General features: G+C 41.5%; 1 protein-coding gene across 1 annotated transcript in view; it reads right to left on the bottom strand.

Moving 5' to 3' along the window:
* Ryr2 (ryanodine receptor 2) overlaps positions 1-13,659 on the bottom strand; it is a 588,770-nt gene that overhangs the window by 193,145 nt on the left and 381,966 nt on the right. Inside the window, exons 30-36 of the mRNA XM_077802933.1 lie at positions 9,469-9,677; positions 8,337-8,686; positions 7,647-7,761; positions 6,584-6,744; positions 4,674-4,833; positions 4,261-4,347; positions 961-1,187 (exon numbers count right to left, since the gene is read on the bottom strand). Of these exons, the coding sequence (XP_077659059.1) occupies positions 961-1,187; positions 4,261-4,347; positions 4,674-4,833; positions 6,584-6,744; positions 7,647-7,761; positions 8,337-8,686; positions 9,469-9,677 (1,309 nt within the window). The remainder of the gene's footprint in view (positions 1-960; positions 1,188-4,260; positions 4,348-4,673; positions 4,834-6,583; positions 6,745-7,646; positions 7,762-8,336; positions 8,687-9,468; positions 9,678-13,659) is intronic.

Below are 13,659 nucleotides of genomic sequence, written 5' to 3' on the forward strand. Positions count from 1 at the left end.
GAAACAGAGCTGGGGCACCTGATGACTCAGTATTTCATGTTTTGAGGAACTGACAGGTTTAATGCTGTTGTTGTTTCTGGTAATGCTGGGGATCAAGCCCAGGTGCTCCATGAATTAGGGGAACATTTCACCACTGAGCTCCACCCCTGGCCACAGAAGTAAATGTTAAAGGACTTAAAATCAAATGGAAATGCCAAGCACATACAGAGATATAGAAATGGACATAGCTCCTACAACCATTTTTAGATTAAAAATCTAAGAGAACAAATATATTGGTCTTTATGCTATTTTCATGCCATGTTTTCAGTCAACTTGTGACTAACTTTTGGGAGGGAAATCTTGGTTAAAAGCATGTATTTAGATCCTTATTAATAATATGTCTGCTAAAGTGAAATCTATACAATTAACTCACAATCATATGGAAAAACTGAAAATCATAAATGAAGCTACGTTTGAGTTTTTATCATGTTTTGTCATTACTAATCCTGTCCAGAACACACATAAATCGATCTGAAAGGGCTCACAACACTGTCACACCTTTCTTTCATCAAGGACTCTGGGCTCTTCACATCTATAAACTGAAGAGCTGAACTAAGTGATTCCTGATTCCACCTTCAATCTCTCACAACTCTGATCTCACCACTCTGCTAAGTCCTGAGTCACATTGCAGGTGCACCTGTCTGAAATGCAGATGACAATACTGCTATGTCGTCTCAAGGTAAAAGAAAAGGGAAGGACAGAGCCTGACACTACCAGTTGCATTTGCAACTGAAGTATCATTTTTTTATACATAACAAAGTGAGCAGGAAACAGATTTAAACCTGGAACATACAGAATCATAATTTCAATGCCAACCAGACTGTTCAAACCTCAGTCTGTTCCTTGGTGCCATCTCTGAACCCTGGGCCCAAGTCTGATTGCAGCCTCCCAATAGGACAGTGAAGGATGTGCAGGGCTGACCTGTTCTCCTCGGGGATGTGGAGAGACATAAACTGCAGAGGATCCAGACACTGCACCAGCCAGCCTTGGCGCTCGCTTATCCGTGAGACGTCCACCTTCAAAAACTGGTTGGGCATCCTGCTCCACAGGACATGTGACAGGAACTGCACATGGAGACGCGGTGGGCACTGGGGCACGGGATTCTTGTGCTCACTCTTGAACAATCCCGCAGAGAGAGGCATCACGTTCTAGGGGATGGGGGAGCAGAGAGGGGTAGATTTACAATATCCCTTAGAGCTGCCAAAGAAATGGCTTCTCACCCTCTGTCCCCCATCATACTCTCCACCTTAACCCACTCCCTCTTATACTACATACCAGTGACAGCCCAACAGATAAACTCGGCTATCAACCAAGAAAATGGAATTAATTTGGTATTAAACAAGACAATTTATTTCTCATCTACCTCCAAAAATGCAGCTTTGGCCAGTCTTAGGAAAAGAAAAGTCTTGCCTTTTCTCAAAGATCATTTTTCCACTTAGATCCTGACACATCCCTGCTTTCCTCTTCTGGGACTACATGCAAATATGGACCTTCCAGCTCTGTATGACTTTCCACCTATTCCTCTCTGGAGAGCTCCCACCACATGCTGGAGGTGCCTTGTCTTTAAAGTCCTTTCCCATTTCCTGTTTTGGGTACTAAGAAGATTCCAATGAACATAATAAATAAAACCTCCGCCCTCATACAGCTTTATTTTTGTTTTTTATCTTGTAGCAGTGGAGTCAAACCTAGGGCCTTGCATTAGCTCAGCGAGTGCTTTACCACTGAGCTACATTGCCCAGGCCCAACTTCCATTTTTCTTGGAGATATAAAATTTTAAAAAAAATCAACAATAAATTAAGTAGTATGTTAGAAGAGATATCATGGCATGGGGGTGGGAAGCAAACCAGAATAGAGAAATCAGAACATAGGACAGCAATTATAAACCATTGGTCATCAGAGAAGGTGACATTAAAAGAAAGACCAAACAGAGAAGGAACATGTAGGTATATGAGGCAGAAATTTCCATGCAGAGGAAATATGCAGGGCAAAGAACCTGCAGAGGAAGTTTAAGGAGGAGCATGGGGCCACCGTGCTAGGGCACAGGAAAGGAAGTCAGAGAGGCAATGTACGTCAGGACTCTTCAGGGACTCCACATCTAGGCTTCATTCTCAAGGAACCAGGGCTTCAGGGGCTCTTGGCAGTACACTGATCTGACCTGACTTGTGTTTTTAAGCAGTGAGAGTCACTCAGTTGCATGGCAAGCAGATGGGCAAAGGTGAATTAGAAACCCATCTAGAAACAACCGGAGTCAACTAGATGAGAAATGACATCACAGACGTCAGAAAAGGTGACCAGCAGAAGGAATGGTGTGGGAGGTCAGCAGGTAGAGGATCTACCTGGGCTGGACCTGGGTTGCAGAAATATAGGAGGGAAGTCCAGGATGACTCCAGGTTTGAGGCCTAAGCAACTGGATTTGTTATTACCCAACATGGGGAAGAGGGAAAGTCAGGCAGGGTGGGGGGAACATTGATACTGAGTCCAGTGAGGACATGGTCAGCTGAGGATGTCAATTAGACATCCAGATAGAAATACCAAATGGACAACTCAAAATACCAATCAGAGTCCTCAGAAACGGCTACTGATTGACAAATTTTCTATAATTATAACAGGCATCAAATTGCTGCTCCTTCCTTTCACCTTTGATCTTGAATTCAAGGTAACACAAGCTTCTCCCATCATGTCCCTGAAGTTCTTCTGGAGAGGTCATTAGAGCCTGCCTGGTTCAATAAAGGCTACAGATTCCTTTAGTCTACCTTGCTATAGCATCTGTATCTGAGATTGTGGCCACTCCAATTCTGAAAACCCTCTCTTCGCATGGCTTCTATGAGCTATTTCCTTTACTTCTCTTCCTACACTCCCAGCTGTGTCTTTAGCCTCTTGGTTGGTAACACCAGTGTCTCTACCCAGTCACCTTCTCACTCTCTACATTCATCCTCAGGGAATTCACTTACTTGAAAAGATGAATTCCACCTGACTTAATATAACTAAAAGCTCGATCTCCAGCCTAGCTCTCTTTCTTGGGGCACAACTGTATATATGTGTATGTGTACATTTGTATTAAACATATGTATTTTACAAAAATTTATTGAGAAGATGCTATGTATCAGCCTCAGTTTAAGACTTTTAGTTATTTTAACCCTATAAAACAGATACCATAAGACCTATTTTAGAGAGGCAGAGAATGTGCTCATAGTTTAAGAATGTCCCAGGTCATTGAGCAGGACTGGAAAAACTATACTGTATTCACCCCAATGTGTACTTGACACCTCAATTTTAAAATTGCAAAATTAATTTCAACTTCTTTTTGTGATTTTCAATAAGCTTTTTCTATGTGTAGCATCAGTATCCACAAATTGTCCAAACTAAAAAAATTTGAACAAATCCTGATTCTAGTACTTCATTCCAATTGACAAATCCTATCAATTCCAATTCATTGTCAATCCCATCAATTTCTCCTATAAAACAGTTCATTTATCACTTCCTCCCCATTTGACTTTCCCAAGTCTCATCAACTATAATCGTCAACACCTACCTGCTGCTGCCAGATCCCCGCTCCATGGTACTACTAACTCGCTTTCCAAAACAACTCTCATTACACTCAAATCTCCAATAACTGCTCCTCTACGAGGTGCCAGTGTCTTAGCATGGCCTTCAAGGCCTTTCAATCTGGACTTGGTCAGCAATGTCCAGCCACTTCCAGAAGGCATTCCCAGTTATAATCACACTGAACTCCTAACTTTCAACCCTTCTACTCTTACATACCTCCTCTCCCTAAGAAAGCCCTCTCCTGGCCAACATAATCAGAGCACCAATTAAATTGGCAGTTGGTGGTCAACCAGCAGGTCACCTCTTCCTTCTGACAGACCAGCTTAGCTGTGCCTCCAGCAACATCTCCAGAGGACTCTGCTCATGCCATCATTCTAAGCAGCCCCACTTGAAGTATCCACCTCTGTAAATGAGCCCACCAGTGAGTCCAGTGATCACTGTTTTGTCTGGAATTGGGCACTTTTCTTGTATCTAAGTCTAGTGTTATTGAATAATATATTTAAGATAATCAAAGAGAAGCTCTTTTGAATTATGTTACAAACATGGCTATCTTTGCTTCAGAGAGTGACTGGCTTGATCCACATCAGCACTGAAAATACAGTGAATTCATCTGAAGTACATGTCAGACCTCACAGAAATGACACAAATGCAATACTAGGGAACAGCCTCCCTTACCTTAATTCTTCCCAGTTCAAACTGGAACACATTGGGGCTCGTAGCTTGTGCGAACACTGCAGGAAACAGCTTTGTGCTTGGCTCCACCTTCAACAAACACACAGATAAAGTGTGATTAATAAAGAAAGAAGACAGAAGGCATCTTCTTCCTAAAAACAAGGGAATTCTCCTCTCTCCTGTGAGTATCTTCTCTCAATAATTAGTGGGAGTACTTCCTTATGCCTGAATATTTTTAGAGGAATGAATGGCTTAGGCATTGTTAATATTCAACAGAAGTAAGCACACATTATTAACCCATTTGTTTCCATTTTCCTCTTAATTTCTAATTTATCTTTTGATATCACAATATGTTTCTCTTTACTGTGAGAACACCTCTTCCTACCTCAAGCATGAGGCCTTCACAGATCAAGTACCTGATAGTACGTGCTCAGCTCCTTGCCGTTGGCAATGAACGTGAGCAGCCCCGTGGCGGCGTCTACCACACAGCCGATCTCTAGCCCGTTGTTGTTGCGTCCTTGCCCGGGGCTCATGCTCTCGCCTGCACACACCATATAGCAGTTGCTGCGTTTGATACTGGATTGCAAAAAAAAAGAGAGAGAACATTTTTATCTTTGTCTGATTGCAGATATAAGAGAAAGCATGTACATCTTGCAAACTAAACCTAAATTATGCGGCGCAAGCAACAAGCTCATGCTGTAATGGGAGAGGTGCAGAATGGGCCGGATTCTGTGATTCTGAGCAAAACTCCATTGACTGCGGTGGACGTTCTGAGCTAGGGCTGACACGCCTCTAAATTCCACACCTAATGGAGACAAGTCAACGAGTTTGAACCAAATAAGAACTGACCTGCACCTTCTCTCCGAAAACTCAAACCAAACTGGACCTTTTTCTGAGGTTCAAAAAAGCTCAACTATTTAATCATCATCAAAATTTGTAATTTTCATCTCTTTTTTTAACTGCTCATTCTGAGATGAGAACCGTTCATTTCCAAACACCATCAAAGCCCTTAGGCAAATTCTGCATGAGCAATTGTGATTCAAAAATCTTTAAAATTTGGCTAAAATTATGCCCCTTTATGAATAATTCCTGGTGATCTGTTATGAGAGACGAAGTTAACTAGAATTATGCACAAAATCAGAGATGTTAACAGCAAAACCACCTGATTTTGACCTCCACCAAAACCTTTATTGGAGATGGTACAAAGTTCAGTGCCCTGAGCTTCATCTCCGCTCCTCCTCCGGCACTGTAGATGAGCACAGTAGCGAGACTAGCCAAGGCAGGCAAGCAGGAGGGGAGAACACACAGGCTGGGATGAGGCCAGTTTTGGACAATCAAATTCAGGCTGCGTCCCTTTGCACTCAGTACTTAAGATTCAACGACCCTTCCCTGTCCTCTGTTCCCTACACCAAAATCTTCTGTCAGTTCACCCATCCAGCTGTTTCTTTACATTGTTGCCATCTTTTAAAATCAAATTCAAGGCTAAAAATACTCCTGGGGTTTGGGGTCCCCTCTGGATACAAAATACTCCTCATCTAGGATTTTTTGCTCAGCCCCCATCTCGAGTGCTCAGTCACTTCACATGTGACAACCTGAGGGTAGGACAGCGAGTTTCCCAGTCACCAAGAAGGATGGCGCAGGTGTAGAAGGAAAGCAACGCCATGGAGGACTCAGCTGAGACCTGTCACAGCAGATCAGAGAGGATGCATGGGCACAAAGGGGAGAAGCGAATGGTCAGATCTTCTCTTGTCTTATTCTGCAAGGAAGATAGCCTTCTTCACTTTTTTGAAGGTTTGGTTTGAGTTTGATTTGTTTTACAAATGAAAAAGGATGGCACAGAAAGTGTAACTGACTTACCCAAAGCCACACAGCGAGTCAAAGGCAAAGCTGAGGAAAGAACCCACTGCTCCTCAGTCTGAGTTCAAACACACCCACCTGGCTTCAACTACCAACCCACACTGCCGCCACGACTCTTCCCACCACACATCCACTTCCCAAAATGCTTATCAGACATGCTAAATACCTCACAGTCACCCTCCTGCGTCTAAAACAAAGCCTAAGTCCTGGCAACCCCGGTTATGAGTGTTGCTGCCTAAGGAACACAGAGGTATTGCCCATTCTTATGGACGCTCTTTGCTTTTAATAGATTCCTTATTGGTTTATAGAAGTAACAAAAAGGACATGGGCATTAATGGCTTGATTATACTGTTCCTAGAGATATATCCTGGGCACAAAATCCAAGAAACAAAAATATCTAGATTTACCAATTTTTTTTCCAGATGTCATTTATGTTTAAAAAAAAAAAAAAACACTGAGGAAAACCAACCTTTCATGCACTTTTCCTTTTTCATCTCCTAGAGTGACTGTCACTGTGCGAACTCTGTCCAAGTCAAAGCCTGTATCGTACTGGTGGAAATCCGACGTGATCCAGCCCACCCAGACGTTAGCAGGTTCTTGTCCGGGAAAGATTCTCACTGAGTAGTAGTACTGCCGAGACAGAAAGACCAGGTGTTGGACAGCCAAGCAGAGCAACTGTATCTTGATTCACACTGATAGTGGCTGTCTAACTCTTTATAGTACCCAAGAACATACTTCTTTGTTTAAAGTCAGTTGGCCAGATTAAAATGTTTTAGGCATGATCTTTCATCTTTTCACGGACACTGCCTCTTTATACCAGAGATCCAGAATTAACCCAGAAATAATGGAAAAGAGAGAAGAGATTATCTGAGCAAATATGCTGAATGAGTGGAGGTTTTTACACACTCCCAAGTGTGCATGCGTGTCTGCATGTGTACATACACACATGTGTGTATGCACATTCGGTGTATGTATGCAACAACAGCATCCATCTGCCTATGCAACAACACTCACCTATGCCTCTTTGAGGCCAGGCCACCCCTATCTCTGATAAGTATATTCTGACACTTTACAATCACTCTGAAGAAGTTCAGATCTAACATGTGAACATCAAGCTCAAATGTGGGCGCACTCTACAACAGACAGGGCTGTTTTTCCTGTCTGGCAATTTGGGGAGAGTACTTTTGAAAATTTAACATGGCAGAGAGCAAAACCTGAGCTCTCACAGAACAGGACAAATGATTTAAGGTGAAAGAAACTATATTCACTTAGAAAAGTCAAGTGGCAAATTGAAATTTCATCAAGAAACAGGACAGCAAAATCTGGGTTTTGGGTGTCATTAAGGACTTTTTCCCTAAAATAGCTCTCTTATTGCATAACATACATCACAACATATAATTTTTTTTCAAATTTTCCTTCCCTGAAATATATCTAAAAATACAAACAAATCATTAAAGCATGTTGCTGGATACACTGAGTCCAAGTACAGGAGCCAAGACGCAGAGTCAGCAACAGCAGCTGCCACCACCTACCGTGGAAGTCTGCATCAGGAAGTCATAGTCGTCCCTGTCATCAGCAAGGACATCTTCCGTCAGCCTTGCGGAGTGGCTGGTGCTATAATCTGGCTTTGTTCTTCTAAGCAAAAATCTAAAAGATAGGAAAGAATCAGGAATAAAGAACAATAAAATGCTCTGCCTACATCAAATGTGAGCCTACAACCCACTGCATGGTCCTCAACCAGGGCAGCTGTGCTCCCTGGGGGGCTTTGGGGACCATGTGGAGATACTCTTGGTTGTGGTTAGAGGAGGATGGAGTGCCACTGGCATCTTCATGGGTGCTCCTCAGTGTCCTTTAATGCCCAGTGCAAGCCCCTATACCCAGGAATGACCCCACAAAAGTAAACAAGACTGGGGTGGAGAAACCCTGATTTAGCCCAGGAAAGAATGCTAAAACAATTCATCTTTCTGACCATAGAAAAAACTATTTAGGAGAACATTCTAAGTTTCAAGCAAGAATGAAGAAACAGACTCAAAAAGTAACTCTTAGAGTAGATTACATCTGCTCTAACAGATCACTGAGTTGATTTATCTACCCCTGCAAAAATCTTTCACAACAAGAGGAGGAGGAGGAACAAATTAATACTAGAAAGCCCTTTGCCCTTTGTTATAATTCTCCCCACAGCATAACTGCGTGCTTAGAGTCCTATCACGTCTGCTAACCACCTCTGTTTCAGACGAGAGGGCTTCTCCTGAGCGTAGTCCTTGTGGTTATTAAACTCCGGCTTTGAAGCTTCTTTATCTTTGTCACCCCGGTCAGAAACCAGATGGCCATGAGCTGTCTTCATCAGAACCTCAAAGTCAGAATCATCATAGTCCTCCAACTCATTCTTGGGCCCAAACAGGCCAGCACCCGGGAGCCCCCCAGCCACAGTCTTGGAGAAGACCTCAGCGCACTCGATGGGCATGCTCAGGCGGTAAAACATGATGTCGGTGCTGCTGTTCTGGGAGCCAAAGGACTTCTGAGTGACCTTGAGACACGGGGAGCTGTCTATGGTGCCATCTATTCTGGTTACCTATGAAGAAGAAGCAGTAGTTCACGTTCTATTCCCCCCACCACCCAGTATTCATTTCCTGGTCCCCAAAAAGACTAATCCATATCATGTTTTGAGAATCCACAGTACAACCCACATGTGGCATCATTTAGTAAGAGATGAGGGAACATAGGACACTACACTGTGGAAGCACAGTCCACCCTGACTATCTGCAGGTCCCACTGATGATGGAAAATATGCAGAAAAAAACTGCAACTGTATTGAGTATAGTTAGGCCATTTTTCTTGTTGTTGTGCCCTGAACAACAGAGTATGACAACTACTTACACACTATCAGATATTAGAAGCAACTCAGAGATGATTTCATCTATATGGAAGGATGTGCATGAGCAAATACTATGCTGTTTTATCAAAAGGACTTGAGCATCTTCAGATTTGGGTAACTTGGAGAGATCCTGGAACCAACTCCTTGCAGATACAAGAGTCAATGCTCTCTCTCAGTCCCATTTGTAACTCTAAAGATGTCTTGAGAAATTCATGGCACGAGGTGCTCACTCAAATCTGGCCCAACACTCCCTACATATAGAATATAGGCATATAGGCATCATTCATCAGCCCAATAAGGTACTGGTCAAGTATCCAACATGAGAGGCTGAACCACTACTTAGATCCACTACTATGAAACACACTAGTGTCACCATTTTAGGTCAGTTACAATAATTTTCTGAGTAGGAACGGTTACATGTAAAGATAGTTCTATTCTTAGTTTTTGGAAATGGTCTAATTCATAAAGAAAAAGCAAACCTCAATATGTTCATGGTTTGATGGAACCTGGAGAAACTGAGGGAGCCTCTTGCTCAGCCACATGGTAATGTCTCTGTTTGTATTAACAGCAAACGGTTCGTAGCCCTCTTGTAAGCCACAAATGGTGAAGTACTTCAAGGTGCTGACATCCTTTCCGAAGTTCATCCTGCCCACTTGAGCCACCCCAAGGCTACACACTGGGATGAATCCTGGGGGGAAAAAATAAAATCTTCAGTCTTCTTAGTAGGAAATCTTGTTGGTACAGAATTGACAGACTGCTCAGGACTCCTAGCTCTGCCGCCACCCTATGGAGAAAACAACAACGGGATACGAGAAATCTGACATGAAATCCTAGAGCATCCAATTGCAAAAGCAGGTCCACACCCAACAGCCTCCTGGCTCAGCAGTGCAGATCACTCTCTCTGCAGGCAAATGAGGGAGGACTCAGGGCTGAGGAGGGTGTGGGTCCTGTTGTCTTGCTCCTCTGTCTGGCTATGGAGTGTGACATGTCCAAACACAGGACACAGTCACACCACAGACCTCGTCACACTTCACTTGAGGAAGGGTATTTGCATCCACTGAAGGCTTACTTGGGATCCCTTTGACCCACAGCAGCAATGACCAATGGGTAAACCAACCATGCATCCCACCAGCTGATTTACTGCATGGCAGAGAGTTTGAATCCTTCCACTACTCAACAAAAAGGGTAACTATCAACTCTGCTAATTGTTTGGGTTCTTTGGGATTGACTGTCAAGGGGGAGATGTGATAATTTCTGACAAGGATATAAGATGAGGGCTATTTTATGTACTTTTTTTGAGGGTCATTTTATGTACTTTTCATTTCTTTCCAAGATGTTTTACATGGATGTTCAAATAGCATAATAACCTACATTTGGAACAGAGTCTTCAAATTAGATCATCCAACTTATATATTTAAATCTAATTTAGACTTCAGAACATTATAGCTAGTGTAATTCAGATTAGATACTTTAAACTTGTAGATCAAAAATTTGTGTCTCCTAAGAATAAAAACAACAGTATTGACAAGAATTAAGGTTTGTTCTACCATTAGAATCTACATTTCTGCCCTTGTTCAAATTAGTAGCAGTGAAAGCAATCCCTCACCCCCAACAGAGATGATGGAAACTCTGCCCAGTGATTCACAAAGACTTCACCAGGTTTGTTTCTATCACTATGTGCTCAAAGAGATGACCACATAACGGGGGCACCAATCGGGAGGAAGCAATGTGCCCAGCTGCATCCCAGGAAGTGTGAGCTAGTTAGAGTGGAAGAGGCAGCAGCTGTGTCTGCAGATGTGCCAGCACGTGACTGGGATCAGGAAAGTCGTTTCACATAAGCATGTCCCAGGCACAGAGAAAGGGACTGGGTAACTACAGTAGATGGAGACAATTTGAACTCCATGAGCATGGATCAGCAAATCCAACCACCATCTGGCATAACCCAGGGACACCAGGGTGGAAACGCCTCCTCTCTGTCAATGCCTACTTCTGATCCTTGTTATCTACAGAAGGAACTCCTAGTCAGTAAGTGGGGTTATGGGACAGCTGTACATGTACAATACTTTCATTTTCTAAAAACTCAGTGACTAGTGATATGCACAAAGATTTATGTCACTTAACTATGTTTAAATTTTAGAATATTCTCATAAATATGTAAGTTTTCATTAGAGTATTATTTAGCTTTTGAGAATTCAGTCTTCAAAGATTCATTAATACATAGGAAAATATTTACAGTATTATTCACAGAAACACATAACATGGGCTTATTTTTAGATGATAAAAATCCCTTTGGTGTTTTCCTAAGTTTCTGAGTGGTAGGATTTTTAAAACTTTTTGTACTCTTTTTTGTGTCCCTGAGTCTAAGAGACTTTCCTCAATGAACATATTATGAAGACAAGTGACAGGTTCATTAAAGTGCTTTATGTAGTTAAACAGGACATAACTACATGGTTCCCACAAAGAAACGTGGTGCAGATGTAAAATGACCCAGACGACACCCTCCTCAAGCCCTGACGCTCAGCACCAGAGTGTGGTGAGTCTAGCATCAGAAACGCTGCTGATCACATGAAACTAGAAGCAGATTTAAGTAGGACACTTTGTTAATATGAATTAAGAAACTTGCGACCATTCAATTCTTTATTTGATAAGTACTTATTGAGTAGTTACCATATACCAGAAAGTAGGAATAATGAAAAATAAAAGAGGAAGAAATAGAACACAGAATGTAAAATAAATAAATAAATGCTTAAGTAAATAAAATCTTAAAAAGAATATATTACTGGAACTAAACAAGGTGGCTAACACAGATCCCAGCCAAAAGAGGCTCACTGTCTGAAGAGGGCCAGGGGGTCTGTTGCAAAAGCAGCCATTGACAGTATGTAAACAAATGAACATGGCTGCGCTCCAGTAAAATTTTGTTTACAAAAGCAAGTGATAGGTTGGATTTGGCCCTCGGCCTTAGTCTGCCATGCCCTGCTCCAGGTTAAAATCAGCATACTATAGTGACATGGACAGATCAACATTTACAGCAGCTCAATTCACAATAGCTAAGCTATGGAATCAATCTAAGTGCCCTTCAACAGATGAATGGATAAAGAAAATGTGATATACATACACAAAAGAATATTACTCAGCCATACAGAAGAATGAAATTATGGAATTTGCTGGTAAATGGATGGACTTGGAGACAATCATGCTAAGTGAAATAAGCCAATTCCAAAAAATCAAAGGCTAAATGTTCTCTCTGATATGTGAATGCTAACAAACTGTAAATGGGGTGGTGGGGAGGGAAGAATAAAAGTTCATTTGATGAGACAAAAGGGAATGAAGGAAAGGGAGGAGCATGAGAATAGGAAAGACAGTAGAATGAATTGAACAGAGCTTTCCTATGTTCATATAGGAAACTGGTTCATACCTGACCACTATAATTCCACATCATGTACAACCACAAGAATGGGAAGTTATACTCCATGTATGTATAATATGTCAAAATACACTCTACTGTCACGTATATCTAAAAAGAACAAATTGTGTTTTTTTGTTGTTGTTGTTAAAAAAAAAAGCAGGTAAAACTGGCCAATATTTTATTAAATATAAACCTGAATTTTTTATCGGAAGAAAAGCAAAAGGTCAAACTTACTTATGGTTTACTATGTGCCAGGTTATGTATAAACACTTTCCCATACATTATTTAATATTAACCTAATTTTTTTAGACGAGGAAACAACTAAGATGTTAAATAATGTGCCTAGGGACCCCCTGCTAATTAAAAGGATGACAAGTTTGAAGCAAGAATGTAAGAGGGTAGGTAAAATAAACATTTTTCTTAGATTTCTGGGCTCTTTAGAACTTAACAGGCATAAAGACATTATATCCAATTACTGATTTTATTTTTAGAAAATGAGAACAGAGAGACTATTTACCCAAGGCCATGTATTCTTCCTCCCATTGGCAAATGCTAATTTTTAACTTGGAACACTCCAAGTTATTTTCCCAGGTCTATATCATAATAGCTGGCAGCATAGATTGATGATCCATCAAATTCGGCCATTAAGAGGAGCAAGTAGGTGTTGAAGATAGTACGATTCTTCTAGCCTATACTCATACCATGTCAGAAACACTCTTCTGAATAAGCTACACAGATCCATCAAGCTGTCTAACTGCTCTACTATTTCAACTAAGGACACAGAGAACAAGGCTAATAGAGTTTTATATCAAAAAAGCAGCATGATAAAATGAATAATGAAAAGGTCTCCCTGCCTCTTTTTCATTAGCTGTCTCTTCTGTCCACAGCTGTGTAGTTGTTTTAATTACAAAAATATTCTTCTATTTTTCTTCCATGGAAAGAAATCCCATGAGACTCACAGAACCAGTAATTCTGTTTTTGCTTACTGTCTTTTCAAGTGGTAGGTACAGAATCAGAAGTGTCATTTCTGGATTTTACCAAATCATTATGAGTGTGGAATCTGTGGAATCTGAGGGTCCCGAAATAGATTTTGCTTACAGAGAGCAGACACCATGAAAAGGTCTCCAGAGTTAATAAAGTGTTTATACACCACGAGATAAATAGGTGCCCAGAAAATATTTTCTAAAATGTAGGTAATCTTCAGGCCTACGTGACTATTCTGTCACTCTGCACAATATGGAAAGGTTTTAGATGACCCCCTTGT

Source organism: Urocitellus parryii, chromosome 9 (assembly GCF_045843805.1).
Source record: "Urocitellus parryii isolate mUroPar1 chromosome 9, mUroPar1.hap1, whole genome shotgun sequence".
Taxonomy (NCBI): Eukaryota; Metazoa; Chordata; class Mammalia; order Rodentia; family Sciuridae; genus Urocitellus; species Urocitellus parryii.